Source organism: Talaromyces stipitatus, genomic scaffold (assembly GCF_000003125.1).
Source record: "Talaromyces stipitatus ATCC 10500 scf_1105507295491 genomic scaffold, whole genome shotgun sequence".
Taxonomy (NCBI): domain Eukaryota; kingdom Fungi; phylum Ascomycota; class Eurotiomycetes; order Eurotiales; family Trichocomaceae; genus Talaromyces; species Talaromyces stipitatus.
In genome coordinates, this window is record NW_002990122.1 from 951,345 (window position 1) to 968,493 (window position 17,149).

At 45.0% G+C, this 17,149-nt stretch overlaps 5 protein-coding genes across 6 annotated transcripts, besides 4 other annotated features; 2 read left to right on the plus strand and 3 right to left on the minus strand.

The window, feature by feature from the left end:
• Positions 1–230: 230 nt before the first annotated feature.
• Positions 231–584: a mobile genetic element.
• Positions 581–754: a mobile genetic element.
• Positions 755–1,031: 277 nt separating this feature from the next.
• TSTA_110570 (uncharacterized protein) lies at positions 1,032–3,152 on the minus strand (the record flags this gene model as incomplete). 2 transcript variants are annotated; one of them, XM_002488588.1, is made up of 8 exons in its annotated part: positions 1,032–1,382; positions 1,449–1,676; positions 1,737–1,922; positions 1,988–2,238; positions 2,307–2,483; positions 2,530–2,719; positions 2,782–2,908; positions 2,983–3,152. In XM_002488588.1, the coding sequence occupies 8 exons, from the start codon at positions 3,150–3,152 to the stop codon at positions 1,287–1,289; spliced, it is 1,425 nt and encodes a 474-aa protein (XP_002488633.1). In that variant the 3' UTR covers positions 1,032–1,286. The 2 variants fall into 2 exon arrangements, with proteins under 2 accessions (XP_002488633.1, XP_002488634.1); XM_002488589.1 differs by having other exon boundaries at positions 1,445–1,676.
• Positions 2,385–2,440: a sequence feature (T-rich).
• A 594-nt stretch (positions 3,153–3,746) lies between the features above and the next one.
• On the plus strand, positions 3,747–5,657 carry TSTA_110580 (uncharacterized protein; the record flags this gene model as incomplete). The annotated part of the gene is made up of 3 exons (XM_002488590.1): positions 3,747–3,939; positions 3,961–4,291; positions 4,352–5,657. The coding sequence occupies 3 exons, from the start codon at positions 3,747–3,749 to the stop codon at positions 5,655–5,657; spliced, it is 1,830 nt and encodes a 609-aa protein (XP_002488635.1).
• Positions 5,658–7,025: 1,368 nt separating this feature from the next.
• Positions 7,026–8,717: a mobile genetic element.
• On the minus strand, positions 7,293–7,985 carry TSTA_110590 (uncharacterized protein; the record flags this gene model as incomplete). The annotated part of the gene is made up of 3 exons (XM_002488591.1): positions 7,293–7,556; positions 7,599–7,887; positions 7,929–7,985. Coding segments are annotated over 3 exons (610 nt in total), but the record flags the coding sequence as incomplete, so codon positions are not given.
• TSTA_110600 (reverse transcriptase, putative) lies at positions 8,139–9,398 on the minus strand (the record flags this gene model as incomplete). Its single annotated transcript, XM_002488592.1, has 3 exons — positions 9,118–9,398; positions 8,825–9,007; positions 8,139–8,626 (listed from the first exon to the last, which is right to left on the minus strand). The coding sequence occupies exons 1-3, from the start codon at positions 9,167–9,169 to the stop codon at positions 8,139–8,141; spliced, it is 723 nt and encodes a 240-aa protein (XP_002488637.1). The 5' UTR covers positions 9,170–9,398.
• Positions 9,399–9,834: 436 nt separating this feature from the next.
• On the plus strand, positions 9,835–11,909 carry TSTA_110610 (uncharacterized protein; the record flags this gene model as incomplete). Its single annotated transcript, XM_002488593.1, has 3 exons — positions 9,835–10,462; positions 10,519–10,711; positions 10,759–11,909. The coding sequence occupies 3 exons, from the start codon at positions 9,835–9,837 to the stop codon at positions 11,777–11,779; spliced, it is 1,842 nt and encodes a 613-aa protein (XP_002488638.1). The 3' UTR covers positions 11,780–11,909.
• Between the last annotated feature and the right edge of the window lie 5,240 nt (positions 11,910–17,149).

The window sequence follows — 17,149 nt, forward strand, 5'->3', positions numbered from 1 at the left end:
AGTGCTAGCGACCTAGACGTAGATAAACCGACAGTAATTATTCCGAAGCCCCTGCAGGTCTCATGCGTCTCACATGTCTGTATTGACTAGTAACTACAGGATACGTGATGACTCAAAGCATTTGATTACGTGTATTGGTAATACGTAGACCTTGTTCCACGTGGTTATGCCAAATGATCCTCCCGGAAGATCATGTAGATCAGCCTTTACTGACATTGATTGCTACCGAGATGGCCCCAAATCTACCATCATCAACGCGAGAATTTACTCATGGCATACTTACAAGTAATGAGCTCACCACATCCGAGATGGCGGGTGCTGCTGACTGCGATCCGAGTACAATATGAGAACACCGGTCCATATTCGGTACCATGACGGCTCCTCCAAACATAAGGACGCCCACGATGTCTAATAATACCAGTAAATTCAAAGTTCGTTGCAATAATCTCCTTGAAAGTCTGAATTATACATATCTTAACAAGATGGTGGTTATATAGGACGAGTTCAGTTAACAAGTGACAGAATGCAGTGTTAGTCGTGCTCTTAAACCTCAAGGTTAATCTAAAATGGCTTCCAAACAAAAGTGAAACAGCTAAATCCTGACCTACGTGACAGATATTTAATCATATCACCTAGTACTGTATGTGTGGACGAGTCAGGATGTGATAAGAGGGCAGGTTTCAGAAGAACAGGCTGGTCTCCCCTTGGTGTGGCACCATCTCAAGTGACTCAATTTCGTGATCAGCGTTATAGTCACTTGCAAAACCAGTTTCACCCCAAGTATTCTCTTTTCAAATTGTCAGTGGCCCACTCCAGATGTACTGTTAATTATTAGGTATGGTAATTGGTCGAATGTTCCTGCAAATCCTGCCAACCATGAATTCTGGAGTTCGGCATAAAATATGGCCTGTACATTAGTTACATTACATGTTGTAAGACTTAAAAATTACGAAGTGTGACAGTGGCAATAGACTGGGGACCTGCTAATCCCGACAGAATCTGTCACGGTCAATCTACACTAAAGTAACATAGGCGAGTCATAAATTTATATACGGCTGATGGAAGACTTACGGTTGATAGAGATGGATAAAGAAATTTACAGAACGCTGATTTCGTAGGCTAGGCATAAACGAAACGTGCAAAGAGAATCGATCATCGAATCATAAATTCACCAAGGCTAAAAAAATCCAGTCTGAATTAGGCGGAAACCAGAAAATTGGGAAATTTCTCAGCCAGCGAGCGGTTGAGCAAGAGCAATCGTATCGTTCAATCAGGGCTGGGGAAAATTAATGATCCTGTCCTTCCGAAACTTGGACAGGCTCGAAAGACACTACTGACATTTGAGCTATCAGTCGGAGATCTTTTTTGAGGTCCGTGTGCATCTGTTGGTGATTCCCAATCATTAGCTATTAAAAACAAAATTCTCACAGACCCTTGGACTCACATACCTTAGCTGTCTTTTCTTCTGCTCCAAGACAGATTTCAACCCTCAGGGTGTTAAGCGCCGCAAGTCGGCTGTTAATCTCTTCATCCGTCCCGTCGTCGACAAGACGAAGTTGGGGTAACTTGTCAATTGTTGGGATGATGTACTGAGCAGAAATAGTCTTGTAAATTTCAGATGCTCTTGCAACGAAGTGGAATCTTGTCCTCATGTCGAAAGCATTATCTAGCAAGTCCTGCGAAAATATGTGTTACTGCTAGAGACCAAATCGGTTCATGGGATTCATGTTGCGTACTTTCTTAATACCTGTATCTATCAGGCCATCCGTGTCCTCGGCTATGTCGTACACAAAATTGCTCTTGTTCACTGTTAGATCTATGATGGTTGAGATTTGTTTCAAGAAATCCATGAAACTATTGATTTGGGCCTGGAGCGCGGTCAAGTGGTACACGGAGGTCCTGACAATCTCCATGACTTCGGCCTGGAATATCAAGATAGCTACTATTAGGTATTCAATGCCCTAAGGATTTCGGGAGGTACACTTACGATAGAGCTCTTCTCTGAAGATAGCTTCTGTAGGGCTGCTTGTAACTCTACAGCCTTAGCCATGAGCCCCTTGATCTCCATCTCTCTCCTTGCTTGGTCCTCTTCCATCCTCGAGAGGTCTCCTTTCAAGGTCAAATAGTGAATAGATGCTGCTGCCACTCCTAGCACCAAACCATTGCCCGAAATCGCAACTGCAGACACTGAAGCCACAGCTGCGGCTAACCCACCTTCTGCCACCCTCGCAGCGCTAACTGTCGTACTGAATTAATATCCATCTGAGCATTGCTTGGAGAATTACTGAATGGTTAGTTAGACTTACCAAGCTTCGCTGCCTGATCCTCATACCACTCCTTCTTCTCGCGAACAATTTCCATAGCTTTGTAGTGCGCCTGAAGCCTCTTCTCTTCGGCTTCTCTTGTCTCTTCCTTTTGTTTCTTTTCTTTCTCACTCTTTACAATCTCATTCTTCACCTGTTCAGCTTCGCTTTTTTTGTTCCCTATTCATGCTCAGTTATCGCCACTGTGTAGAAATTTAATACGAACCAACTGCCTCCTCTAGAGCCTTAAAGAGGTCGCTTGTCTTTTTAGACCATTTGTCGAAGGCTTCTTTGATCTCGTTGATAGCCACAACACACTCATCAACTGACTTCCGGCCCAGCAGTATATACCTTCGGAGATGCCTGTCTCTCCGGGCATCTTGGTTGGAATTACAGAACTTTAGCATCTTTTCAATCTTTTTTTGTAAGAAAAAAAGTCAGCATGGTTAAGAATTAATCAATGGGGGAAAGTGCCTACGATCCCATCGCTGTTGGCGAGTTCGTTCGACAAAGAGGCTATACGAGTCATCTTCTCTCCAGTCTTTCTGAATGTCTCCATTCCAAATTCGGCACAGTCACTGATGTTGGCAAAAAGCGTCTCATACCTTCGAGGATTAGCCAGCAGCTCCCCCTTCCCTTCCCCCATTTTTTTCAACAACAGTATAGAGCTATAACTTACTCGAGACCAGGCCCACTAAGCTTTATGCCTATCAAATCTGATCTAGAGGTGATGAGTAGACACTGACCAAGAATGCCGATGCACTCCGGTCCAGCACGAAGATTGAGACGCCAGTCTTGCCAACCGAAGTCGCGCTGGAGAGTGTGGTGCATGCGGACGACTGCTTCCATAGTTGCTTGGAATCTAAGCCCCTTGGAATAGAATCAAAATTAGTAGGCATAAGAAACCATAGGCAAGAATATTAAGAGAAAGAGAAATCTTCAGGTAGTTGAAGGAGAAACTGTTGAGTCTTATAGTCTCGATTCGCAAGAAAATCGCCTGGGGTTTGAACGGTAGGCTTGGAAATCTTTACCCACAGGATTCTTTACCCGCACCAATCTCTTTAACCCTCAAGCGTCAGTATCTCCCACCAGATGCTCCAACAGCGCCCAAAGAGCCACATCTCCGTTGGGTTTAAGTGGTAGATAACGTGCGTAAATCTAATTGAGCGATGCCGATATGGATGAAGTGCTACTACAGCTTACAGCCAATCATTCGACGAATGGAAAATTCGTAATGCAGCTATCGTCCAGCGTGAAAACGGATTTAGGTGTGCTCTCCCCGCAACCTAAATGCACGGAAGTTTAGGCGGTATCCAATGGGATCTTCGATACACACGTCCAATAGGATGATGGATGTACTACCTTCACCTGCGCTAAATTGTGGAAATGCAGTCGCGCTCCATTCTGTTCTACCGACCTTTTTTTTCGAAGGGTTTCCCGACTATGTTTTTTCAATTCCAATCCCGTGAAATGGAGTTATGCGCACAGGCCGGGGACTCCTTAGAGAATCCTGTTGACGAGATTCCACAGTGGACTACGTCCCGCCAAGACAGGGAGCCACTTACAATATGGTATGGAGCCTTCAGCAACAGCCAGCCTACATACGCTCCATGCAATTCTTCCTGGGAGCCACAAGGTGCGGATGAAACCTTTTCAGCAATGCCGGCCAACCGCTCATTACCATGTGACACCGATGATATACCAATCATTCCTTCGATAGTGCTTTGGGGCCCGAATTTGGTTGATCTGCCCGTCCTTCAGAGCCCTGATTCGCGGTTTGCAGGCTGTCAACCCAGTCCATTATTACCCAATGATCCGGGATGTCTACTGCCTTCTCCCCTTATCAGGAGCCTCTCACCAAAACAGGGTTACTCTGAAGAAGAGTGGGAAGCAATGAAGGAAACCCTCCACAGGCTGTACATGAAGGAAGGAAAATCCCTTGACGAGGTGATAGTCATTATGACGCTTGTATACCATTTCAAAGCGACGTGAATACCTCTCCAAGTCGCCGTTCATTCGGCTTGAACCCAATCTAACATTGAAATTAGACCGAAGATGTACTACTGGCGATTTCGGAAGTGGCCCGATTTCCAGAAGAATGCCGTCCAAGCCCAGTCAGTCACCTCAAAGGGCCTCCGACAGAAGCCTGAAGTGCTCCGGACGAGACGAAAAGAGAAGCTCAGAGAAATTTCGGATTTCGAAGATTTGCTATTCCAGAGACTAGCCGGAAATATAGCAGCATCGACTTCATCTTCATCACTATCCATCAAGAGCACGGAGACATATCGTCTGCAAGAAGTGGTACTCCACTCAGTTCACAATTTTGTTTTTGGTCTCTTTGAGACTCATCGGTGGACTGCAGATCAGTTCTCGATTTTTCCACCTTCAGGCAGTTTGGATCTCAGCAGAATGTGGCAACAGCTAGCGGACCAGGTCTTCGGGGCGCGCGTTCTCATCCGTAAATTAGAGATGAGACATGCCGGCCAAACTTTTCGTAACATCTTCCATCTCCTAGAGAGAGCAGCTTTCTCCCCAGACCCGGCGATGATGGTCAAGTTCTGGCGGATATGCTTGTATTTCATGGATATTTGCGCGAGCATGAACAATTACAGTCTCTTAAATTCCTTTTTCCAACATTATCGATCACTTCTATTGACAAGATATCAAGAAAACTATCCTCTTGTCCAGCTGCTAGGAGCACTAGCCAAAGTTGAGAACGAAGCGATGTTAAGGACCTTGCAGATTGGCTATCTCAAATCCATTCACTCCCTGAAGTCATTTCTTCGAGGAGATCACGCAGTCGTTCTTTCCATGTGGTCGAACTATATAAAACACTGGGGTTTCGATAGTCTGCACCCAACGGAGCTTGCAGCGAGCTACCGGGTGCTTCTTACCGAAGCAGACTTCCGGCTTGGGAGGTGTTCCAATTTATCAATTTCTGTCCTCCACCAATTCACCTACTCTGTCTTCTACAATCTTCATGACGATGCGATGAGCTTTGAACTGGCAATAGATCTGCTGCAGCGGAGCCAGGAGGTCCTATCGTCGCTGCATCCCCAGTGGCAATGGGGCCTAGAGGCACAAGCTTTTGCTTTTGCTTCCAAGGTGGTTGCATTAATTTACGGAAATCAAGGGAGTCGAGTGAAAGCCCAGAAGTACTACAAGGAAGCCATTTCTCTCTTTGAACGAGGCGATCGGGAATGTCGAACGCGAGCTCTGATGCTTGCAAATGAGCTCACACACTGCATGACAAGATGGCACGACGTCGATGATGCCAAAAGACTCCATTGGAATCAATGTCTTGTAGCCTCAACGCTTTCGGAACAAGCCAATACCGGGCAGGGTACCGAATAAGTGTCCTACTCTGTCCTACTTGAAGGGGTATTAATTATTCACATTTCTCTGTTTTTCTTTAATTCCTCGAACGTGTTATTGTAGCAATTTTCTGAAATCTGGACTCATGCTTGTAAAAATTTAGCTTCCCATCTGTGAAAATGTGACAACTGCCAATATCTTGTATTCAGTAATAAGTGGATGTGCTGGTCTACAGGCAATATCAAGCATGGGAAGAAAAAAAGAAGAAAAACGAATATCTTAGTCTTACGAGCCGCTTAGATAGTAAAAGAATTCGTATTCTACTTTCTGAATTGGACTCCTAAACCGTAGGGGGGATTGGGGCGATTTAACTTATATACGAAGTTGCGACGTAGACACTAGGAATAACGGTAATTCCATTTCGAAGGTACGTGCCGTAGCAATGCCAAAGGCATTACACGTACGCACGCGATATTGCGTTCCGACAACTAGCATCAGGAATGTTGTGCTAACAAGCTGAGAAGAATAATGAGTTAGTTTCCCCTGGATAGAACAAAAACGTGGAGAACGCTCCATCAAGTATCAAACCCCCAAAGGGAAGCGCACAACTGATATAGCTGCTACTGCTCACGATCCTTGGCATCCAGGAGAGTTCTTTACAATGAGCAGTATCATTATTAGTAGCGTTCTACCTAGTTGCGTCCCGCACAACTCTAAAGTAGCGCTTGTATTGCAAATGTAGGATGGCAAGATACTATATGAAGGCAACCATGATGTCGCTGACAGCTCACAGGAAGTGCTAGGCACCCCTACACTAGTGGGTAGTCTGGTTCGCATGGAAGGTTCCAGTAACTATCAACTCGATCGATTTCCGCGGTGTATTGGAGTTTCAATGTGACGTCATGCTATCTTACGGTAAATTACGGTTAAGTGAAACTTTTGGAATATCATTAATCCGGCACTTTCCCTGATCAAGGTTAGGGTGAAACATCTTAAACAATTGAACAGAGAGAAATCGTGCACCGTTTTGTCAGATAATCCGGCTTTCAAACGAGGCAGAAAGATCGACTGTTCAATCTTACAGGTCTAAAAGGCAGATTTAGGCATATATCTGGGCACCTAGATTTCCGCCCAATATTTACCCCTCCTGATAGCTCACAAATCACCCCGCCAAAGGTGTCTATAAAGGACCCGGCTTTAAAAACTTGAAAGACAGACACAGAACTGAATACATACAATCTTGCTAGTCACTTCTTTTCTTTGATCCTAGTAAAACACTCTTCAGGATTGGCCTGGAATAAACCGACCAATCCGACACGTTTTTGCAAACAACTGTAACATACTATCACTAAGGATAGTTGCTGGTTCCTGTTAGCCTGCTAGGGCGACCTGGTTTTCCATTTCAATCTTAAGGACAAGGCTAATGGCATAGTATATTGCTATGAGCTCTGCTGCATACACCGACCAGTATTCCATAGAGCCAATGCAGACTTTCCGGTGCTAGATGATATTGTGATTCTAGTCTAGCGCTACTGCTGCGGCTCCTAGTGCATTCTGTTAGTCTGATGCATCTAAGAAGACTGTGATGCCAGATACTTTTTATCTAGCAGAGGCTTTGTCTTTAGCTTTATCCTGGTCTGGTTCAATGTCAATTTCTACAAATACTAGTGTCTGCTATGGTGGTTGGGGTGTTGGATCAATTGTTTCTAGGTCCTGAATTCGAGTGAGGTCCATTGTCCGCAGGGTCTCCACTAAGGGGAACCGAGGTCCAGCTCCTATATGTGTGCTTCGTTTTGCTGCTTGGGTCACTACTGTACGGCCTAGATGGTCCTCTGGAAGGGTGCTGAGGCAGGCAGCCACTATCTGGGCGCGTTGTTTGAGTTGCAAGTTGGTCGGTAGCACGTAGGCTTCCACCTCTAGGGCTGCCGTGGATGCTGTCTTGAAGGCGGAGAGAATGCGGATAAGGGCGGTTCATTGCACAGTTCCCAGCGTTCTTAGGTGTATCTTATCCTTTAGTGGGTTGTGCCAGACGGTGGATGCATAATCCATGATTGATGTCACGCATGCTTGGTAGATTTGTCTCATCTGCTCTGGGTGGAGGTGCCTCAGTCCCCCAAGGGCAATATTCACCTGGGTTGCTCGTTTCACTGCTTGCTGTACATGTTCCTTCCACTGCATCTCCTTATCAAAGATCACGCCTAGGAGCTTTACAGTATCGCTTGGCTTGATTACTGTCCCATTTATCATGATCTGCCCTACCCCATGCTGCCTTTTGGACCTTGTCAGGTGGATTAGTTCTGTTTTCTTCACGTTGAACAAGGATCCTGTCCGTCAGGCCCATGCCTCAATGTGGGGGATATCCTCTTCCTAAATCTTTTTGATATTGTCTTCTGCAGAATGACCGGCTCGCCACCGAAAATAGTCATCAATAAAAGCTGACGCGCCGCCGTGGTGGTCGGCTAGTTGGCCGACCAGATCTAAGTTGAAAAAGTCAAATAAGATTGGGGACAGCGGGGATCCCTACGCTAGGCCAGCATTCTCGAGCGGGGAGATCTCCGTCTGAAAGTCGTCGAAGGAGATGCTGGCATACTGGCTCTCCATGAAGCTCCGGATCCAGCGTCTGGCTACGGTTGGGATGTCTTTTGCCTGCAAGCGGGCATCAAGACTTGAGTCATTCACTCCATTGAATGCCCCTTTGAGATCAAATGCCACCAGTGTGATCACCTTTAACCGTAGCCATGCGCGATCAATCGCGTTTGCCAGGGTTAAGAGCGCTTGTTCTGTATTCCGTCCTAGCCGGCCTCCAAACTGGGTGTCTGGAAGTAGTTTATAGGTCTCAGCCCAGAATGACAGTCTGCGAGCCATGACGGCCTCTAGTACCTTCCCCAGGGTATTCAGTAGAGAGATAGGTTGGTATGCTTCTGATGAGCCGTAGTCTGGCTTCCTGGATTTCCTCAGCACTATGATGCGCGCTTGCTTCCACCGATAGGGGCAGTGGCCTAATTCCACTGGTTTTGCAAAGATGTAGGTGATCACCTTCCAGAGATAGGGCTATAGATGCTTCCAGACAAGGGTTATGATCCTATTCTCCCCTGGGGCCGTCGTTCCCTTGCGGCTTTGAGTGACTGATATATCTCCAGTTCCGTGATTGGGTACCATGGTATTTCCTCTGAGGGTAGTACCGGGTCTTCTTTCTCTAGGTCTACCATCTTCAGAAAGAAGGTTTCTAGAAATACTCTGGCCTTTGCTTTGTTTTCGGTGATCTCCTCGGATCCCACCTTTTGTGGCGGGATATTTGTGTAGGAGTCTCATGGACGCATATGTTGCTGCTTTCCAGAGGTGGCCTTCTTGGGCCCATGAAAAGGTGGCTAGCACAATGTTAAGAACACCTATGTGCCATAGGTGTAACAATTATCGTCTTTGCGCGATCCATAGACAGAGAATTTAAATTCTTTATCTAGCATACTACAGGCCACAGCTAGATCATAAAGTTTAATACAGATCCATCCGACTTGAAAATTCTCCATCTGCAATTTTAGTGCTGTCTCCATTTCGAAGGTACATGTAGATATATCTGAAGCTGTAATTGAACAAAGGCGAAAGATTGATGTTAGAAGGAGGTATTCAATAGGTAATGTGCAGATAGATTCGATATCTCTTTGTAGCCTTCCTAGTATTCGGTCATGGAAGGAAAGGGTGGATTCCTGATATGTCCACGTTCTTACTCTTCTGATTCTTCCGAACCCACAGCGAAGACAGTTGCCTAGTCTGGTATTGTAAACTCTGACTTATCTCAGGTCGTACAGTAGTAACTCACGTTACTAATTCTTAAGATAGAGGAGGTCGCTGCCATGGCGAGTGGGTGCCCGATTATGTTATCAATTTAAATGGCGAGATAAAAAAGTTACGTTGTTCAGTCATGGATCCACTAAAGAAATTTCCGGTGACATTTGGGTGGGTCTTAACTATGGCAGGCACAGCTTGGTTACCTTCACCTTTCGAGACGCCTACAAAGCCTAGCACCAGGCTGGGCTACCTAGGCAACACTAGCCCATAGGCCCAAGACCGCCACAACATACTCAACCGTCGACAATTCACAAATGTCCACCAAATCCTCACAAGGCGCGCACTTCAAAATCGTGTCACCTTTTCGCTAAAGGACGCTGATCACCTATAGATAGCTCTCTTTCGACTCAATAGGCGCATCATAACCGAGATGTTATATAAAGCCGAGCTGAGGAAGAATTACAAGGCCTCGGAGCAAGCGGCATTCGGTATCGCGTTTCCATCGATGGTGACCACGAATTATACCGTCCGAAAATTAGCACAATCGTTAAAAGATTTTGTTCAAGAAAGCACCAATAAGAAGAGAAAAAAGTTTTCTAGCCATCTCGCTAAGGCTATCGAATATCGAACACTAGCGGCCAAAGAGTACGAAAGCCATTATGCTCGCTTATGCACAGGCGACGAAAAACTTGCTTCACAGCTTCAATGCCAAATTAAGAATCACGAATATTACCTCAATCAGATGCGTCTTGTTCTCTCTCTTGCCTCCAATAAAAGAGCGGCTACCGTAACCGTTTCATCTAATCAACAAGACCAAGAATTCCAACTAGATGAAGGGGAAAATGCGGCCGTCCCCACGGAGTTTACCGCATCAAATGAGGAAGCAGAGTCTGTTACCAAACTACCACCAGGACCAGTAAAGCAAAAGAAAGAAAAGTCCTTTGATGAAGAGGAATTTGCGATGTTTTGCACCGGACTTTCCATTGCCATACACGACATAATTAGTATATGGGAGAGGGCTGTCAAGGGGTCAATCAGATGTTCGGTTGCAGCCGCAAGTGAGGGAGTCATGGTCATAATTTTCGGAGATTTATGCTGACACTGTCATCGACAGTCACGTCGTGTTTATACAGAATCATCAAATCCGATCTCTATGCGGCCCAACAAATCTACCCGCATTGGTTTGATAACGCGTTTCTTCAGGCCAGGGAATACCATTTAATACAAGACCTGAAACTGAAGGTGATGCGCAAATATCTTTGCGTCGAGAGCGGGGGGGCAGGAGATGATGCTGACTCTATTAAGAGGTGAGTAAGATTGCTTAGTGTACTTTCCATCTCTAATCAAAGCTCAGGATTATTACCGAGGCCTTACAGGTTCCTAGCATTGGACCTATATACCTCTCTGATATGATCAAAACAATCCTAATGAAAGAAATGAAAGTAACAGTTCCCGACTTTCACGTTTTTGAATTCAGCATTGGGGTACATATTTCGATCCACGCCAAATCCACCCCCGAAAGAAGCGACCAAATAGAGAAGATCCGCTCAGCCACAGGCGAGGAATTATTACATCTTCAGGCTGTACTTAGACGTCATAAGGTTCTCAAATTCGACAAAGATTCCGGAGAGGAGAGATTTCTTGGAAAGGTCAAAGAGCTTGTGTCAAGAATACAAAATATGACACAGCCATCGATTATCTGCAGCATTGCTCTATGGATTGAGTATCACCTTTCTGAAGTTTATCAAGCGCTTTTAGCGTACCCTTTGATTCCAACCATGATTCATGTTTACATCTACTTACGCTTGAAAGCTTCGGTAAACAAATTGGAGAACCTTGAGACCTTTTGCGAGCAATATGGTGCCACTTTGTTCTGGAATGGTCGACCTAGTACCTTGGAGGGATGGGAAACCGCCGTAAAACAGTGGGTGATTACTGCGAATAATAATTCTCCCAAGATCGCCGAAAGCCGACATAAAGCGTTTGCTTCGCTGATCACAACCTTGGTGAAAAACGAGTACGCATTAAATACCGATGTCATTTCACAGCTAGAAGAGGGATCAGGTAACGCTTCAGAAACGCTAGAAGCGCTGAAGTTAAAGTTACAGTCGGAAGAAATAACTGACACAGTTCTCTTGAGTGACGCAATCCTTGCCGTGGTACGCGCGTTCGCAAAACAAGAAATGATGGGAGCGAATGCAGCGATATATATATACAGCATAAGACAACTAGATTCCGCTCCAGCCTTCATCGAGCAGATTCATTCCAAATGGGAAGCTTATCTTAATGGTAGGCCAGCCTGGAAGAAAGAATTTTATAGGAAATCCTTCCGGTCCAAGATAACGGTCGATGGGAAAGGTCCGAACGATAAGTAGACGAGATGACGGACTTTCTTTAGACAGAAAAGCCGAGCAAGGCACAGACGCCACTTCTCAAGCAAGATGTTTCGTTTTTTAGTCTCTTTCTAGCCATGGATTTGAATAGAAGTCCTATCGCTTTACTCCATCTAATAGCGCTATGACGTTCGACGCGTGTCGTTGTCTATTTCTAAGTAGATGCGTTGCGCGCGCCAGTTGCAAAAATGCCGCATTTATATATTCCTATTTCTGAAGCTAGCCAACCATTCTATTACCGGACTCAATTCTATCGGCCTATGACGACCATCTACGGAAGTCGGTGTGTTCTACCAACGGGTACAGTAAGCGCCAACTTTCCATGTCCTGCAGTATCTATTCAACCTGACCTTGATGCGCCAGTTTGCAGCATCTCGTAGGTGTTGATGAGTGCATTCATCCGTTAGAACCTGTCTTTCACGGATCCTAGGTCATACATTACATTACACAGCCGCAACGATTCCTATGCAGCAGAAGGCATGCTTTAAGCCGTTGGACCTTGACGTTTCAAAAGAACGAGGATGGCATTGTGAGAAAATTAGGAACTGGCTGGAGGAGCAATGGGATCATCGTACTGGACAATCCATCTTGAATCCAGTCGAAGATGTCAATGGAAATTTCGGGATAAATAGCACAGCGTGCATGCGGTGGAACAAACGCTCGTAGTCAATAGTGAGGGAGGAAGAAAGCTATTGTGGGGTTCTCATCTGTTATAGATCTTATGAAGTAGGAATCACTCTTCAACTAGCTTTACCCTCTCTGCATTCTCTTGCTGAGTGCTATGTACCTCAATCTAAGATAGGCAGATTCGGTTAGAGCAGACCTCCAATGCTTCACCGTCAATGTTTTCGTTGATATTCGGAACTGAAGTGCCCGAATTTAGAGTTCAGTAGAAGTAAAATTTGCATCAGGGCTGGCTATGGAAACAGAGGCTTTGTTTAACCACCAGTCAGCCAATGTGCCTATACTATCCTCGAGTAAATTGAAGCTCAGCAGCTCACGAGAGGCAAGAAGGGAATGCAGTCCACGTCTCTCTAAATCCTCAAAAATAACCTTTTTTCAAAAAGAAGCTTTCCGTAGATCGGTATGGATTTATGTCATCATAGCTATCTGAGTTGTGCTTTCTCTTTGTTAAAGTCGTTAACCCTTTTTGCATCACCCTTGACATGTTGTTACGAAATTGTCTTTCAGGATCCAAGGCTGGGTAAGAATTCTTGGATGATAACCATGTACTATCGTTCGTAGCGGATATTTGCGGTTCTGGATCTCCTTCCCTGTTTCTTCAGCGGGAAACATCCTTCTGCGCGCGGCCACTTCGACAAACGCGGCAAACTTATTATTCCAACACTTCTCAATGATATCGTCAATCAATGGATTGCCATCTAGCTTCAGAAATATCATATCTTAGTGCTCTTTGAGATCTTCAGAAAGACGATAATCTGCGGGAACCTCATAGTCATAGTTTATCAGGTAAGATAGGGAACCAAGAGCGAATTGCTCTGTTCGAGGTACTAAGAAGCCTGAAGTTCCAAGAGTCTAAACTCTTCATCGTAATTACTTAGTAATCTTCCATATGGAGGATCACTTGCTTCAACCTCTGTACCGATTTCTGCCGTACGATCAAAATCAGACAGCTTCCGCTGGTCGCACCAGTGATGGACAGAGTGAATTTTGAGATGGAGTCTCATATATCTTGAGTTCTTGATAGAAGTATATCCACTCAAACTCTCCAGACGGCGTTCCAGGCCACCCAGGGGACGAACAGGCTGGTCAGGCTGCGAAGACGGCAGCGCTCAAGCATACAGCGTCTGGTTTTGAGAATCTGTTTCTAGCGTACGTTAGACGGGCTTCCACCGAAGCCAGAAGAGCTGCAGTGTCCGAATGAGCTCTAATCAATGCCGTACAAGGCAGGCACAGACACGGACGTGGCTACAAGATGCCTCGAGGCTGGAGCCTTGACCCGGTGGCTGGAAAAGCTCTCTCTTTTGCATTTTGCTCCACTTCCCAGAATATTATTAAAGCTAGTGCAATAATAGTTAGGCGGTATTTTATCTTTCGCTAATACTAACATGTCAAGAGAATAATAGAAATACTTCAATAAGTTAGCGTCAATGTTTTGTATAGAATGGTATCATATATACCAGACTAATCATGTTGGGACTAGCTTCAGGCAACAGCAGCCTTAAAAGGTGGGACGGAAGAAATAAGAGAGTGTGTATGGAGTACTGTACTATAGTAGTAAAAAGTGAAGGACGTTTCGAATCTGTCAGTACCGTAACCCGTAGTTCCTGGTGGGCCGGGAATCCAGTGGATACCCTGGTTCCGGAGGCTCATCCCATTTTTCCGCAATGCTTTATGGTGCAGATGTGCGTACGCTAGCTTAGTAAGAGGGTATTCAGCAGTCGCTATCATCTTATTACTGAAGCCTGAGACAGCGGCTCGGATACGATCTAGTACCTCTTAGCTAATACATAGTCGAGGGGCTGAGAAACAATTGAAATGAGTAAATGCGTGCACTCGTTCCGCAACCCAGCGTATACGATATAGACTATCGTATAAATGGGCGCTAATTCTCGCCATTTCATTCGTCGCTACTGTGTACTTGCGATCAGCATAAGCGTCTCGCATGGCTCAGTAGGAGAAAATCGTGTTGCGTTAGTATGGGTGCCCACTACGTAATGATAGCCAATCGCAACTTCCATAGTACTTAGTCGTTTACGTGGTTCAAGCATAACCTCGTGCAAGCGAAGATAAAAGCAACCAATCAAATTCCCATTACAGTCAGGGAGATTCTACTACTATGTATGTATGACTGTTACACGCGAGGCTGAGGCCGCTTAGCCTTGTGGTTACAAGACTGAAATGCGGCGCTGTCAAGCCACTTTGTGACTTGTACCATGACGATCTGTTCTGGCCAAGTTTTGAACCATGCTATTTTTTAGGCTAAGGGCACGTGTATGCTTTCTAAGTACGTATACTACGTACTCCATATTACCATATTGCCCTAGTTGAGCATACTCAAGAGGGCTAAGCCGCTTGAAACTGCTCTTACCATTTAAATCAGATGTGTCTTCTGCTTACTGCTCTAAGCATTGCAGAGCTCGACTTGAGATAGTGCTCCTCTCAAAATATTCGATTCATCTATGACAACATCTGAATACTTTGTGTATATGTCGCTACAGAGATAGTGAACAAGCATCCGAGGATTACAAGAGGTTTATTTTCCATTCATACTTATGTTTCTTTGAGAGAATAACTGCACATGATCAGATTCTGACAATATTTGTAGGCAATGACTTATCAAAGTTGCGCACAAAAGCGGACTGCATTACTAGAAAAGACACAGTTACAACAAGCTCCCGGGGACACGGAATATTTATCAATCCTTCAAGAAATTGATTTGAAGATTCAATCATTATGTCAAGAAGATGATCTATGCTCTAGAAACGATCAAATAAGCGGAACTCCACCGCCTTCTGGGGAAACCACGACATTTTTATCAATCCTTCACGATATTTATTTGAAGATTCAATCATTATGTCAAGAATACGATCTACGCTCTAGAAACGATCAAATAAGCGGAACTCCAACGCCTTCTGGGGAAACCACGACATTTTTATCAATCCTTCACGATATATATTTAATGCTCCTTCCATGCATTTTATCGAAGATTGAATCGATTCGGTCGTTATACCTAGAAAGAGATCACCTACTCGCAACTCGAGACAGATATACGTACAGGTTCCGAACTTGCGAAAAGAAGTCGAATATTTGAAGGCGGAAAGACGAGAATATACGCCTCAAGAAACAGATGGACCGGATGAGAGAGCTAGTTCAAAAGTTTCAGAGCGTGATACTTGAGTGCTGAGTGTAGGGGTCTTGTGGTGTGTAATGGCTTTTGTCTCAGGCAGGAAGGATATTTAGTCCCGTTAACTTAATGTGGGTTAGGGTTAGTGATTTTCAAGAACATTAATGCGGGGTACAGGAAGCTACAGAGTTGAGGGATCCTTCCGCTGTCTATGTTCTGTAGCAGATCAGTCATTGAAGATGGTGACACTGGATTTGATTGACCTTGAGTGGCTGTATCCTGGACACCGTTTGGAGTGCTACGGGATCAAGTTGACTAAACTCGAGTTCCTGTCCATGATCCGCACCCGTAGGGGCCATCGCGTCAATTGTAAATTTGCAATGTACATTTCTTTGTTTGCTTTGCTTCAAAATTGTGCTAAAATGGTCAACGGGGATTGTTTGCGCCATTACGCAGCAGTTTGCGGCGCAAGTACACATGCCTACGATACACCTAAAGTTCAATTACTTTTTGGGGGCGATATTGGATGATATTATAGAGATGAACGTTGATTCTCACCATTTCATTTATTTGCTACTCCGTACTTGCGATCAGTTTTGGAGAATAAGCCTCTCGCTACGACTCTCGCATGAGCCAGTGGTAGGACAAAAAGGTTATATTATGCAGCGTCAGTATCCACCCTAATTGAAAAGGATATTCGTTATAAACGAGGTTTCGAATTCCTCTGCATACTACATTTTTGGTCAAAGAAGAAGAAAAAGGACTCAAAATCGAAGGCTTCTGCTGCTCTCCTCCGCACCCTCAGATCCAAGGATCCTGATACCGACAGGCACAGATGCTGATGGCGACAGCTTATCAAAAAGTTGAGATATTTATTGCGCATGTAAGGCAGCCGGATTTGTGAATCAAAGTCGATTAGGATAATGTAGCGCCAGTCTTTGCGGATCATCCGTATTGACGCAGTAGATTAGCGAGCGTTCATTAGCAATTGGCTGCTTGTCGGGTGGGGCAGAGGAGATTAATACATAATAAGTTCTTCGTCTGCGCTGTCAGGAGGCCATAGGCGGACGTGAGCAGCAACACAGTCATTAGCTCCTGGCTTCAGATTTTTGGTCCCACTTAGGATCGAACGGGTTGGATTAATTGTCTTATGTAAAAGTCATTTGCTGCGCATTCTAGATCATACTCTTGGACTAGGCGTAGGATAGGCTTTTACGGGAGTGGGGCCAGACTTGAAAGGCTGGTCTCGCTTTTATTAGAAGTTGCGTATCTCCTCCAACCAAAACGCTGATACGACGTATGCAACTAAATGAAGTGACTCAAAGGCATATTTCCGAGTCGGACATTATCGGAGTCATTCGGTGCTTATTTACGACAGATAAGAGAGGAGAGAAAGGAAATCACGTAATAAGCTTGTCCCATTCGCGTCGTACTTCGCAGCATGGGTTTTCGCCGGCAGATTACCGCTATACCAAACGTAATGAGCACCCCAGACCGCAAGTGTAAGCTATTGGTTGGTTCATCTTACAACTGCAGGGGTTAGT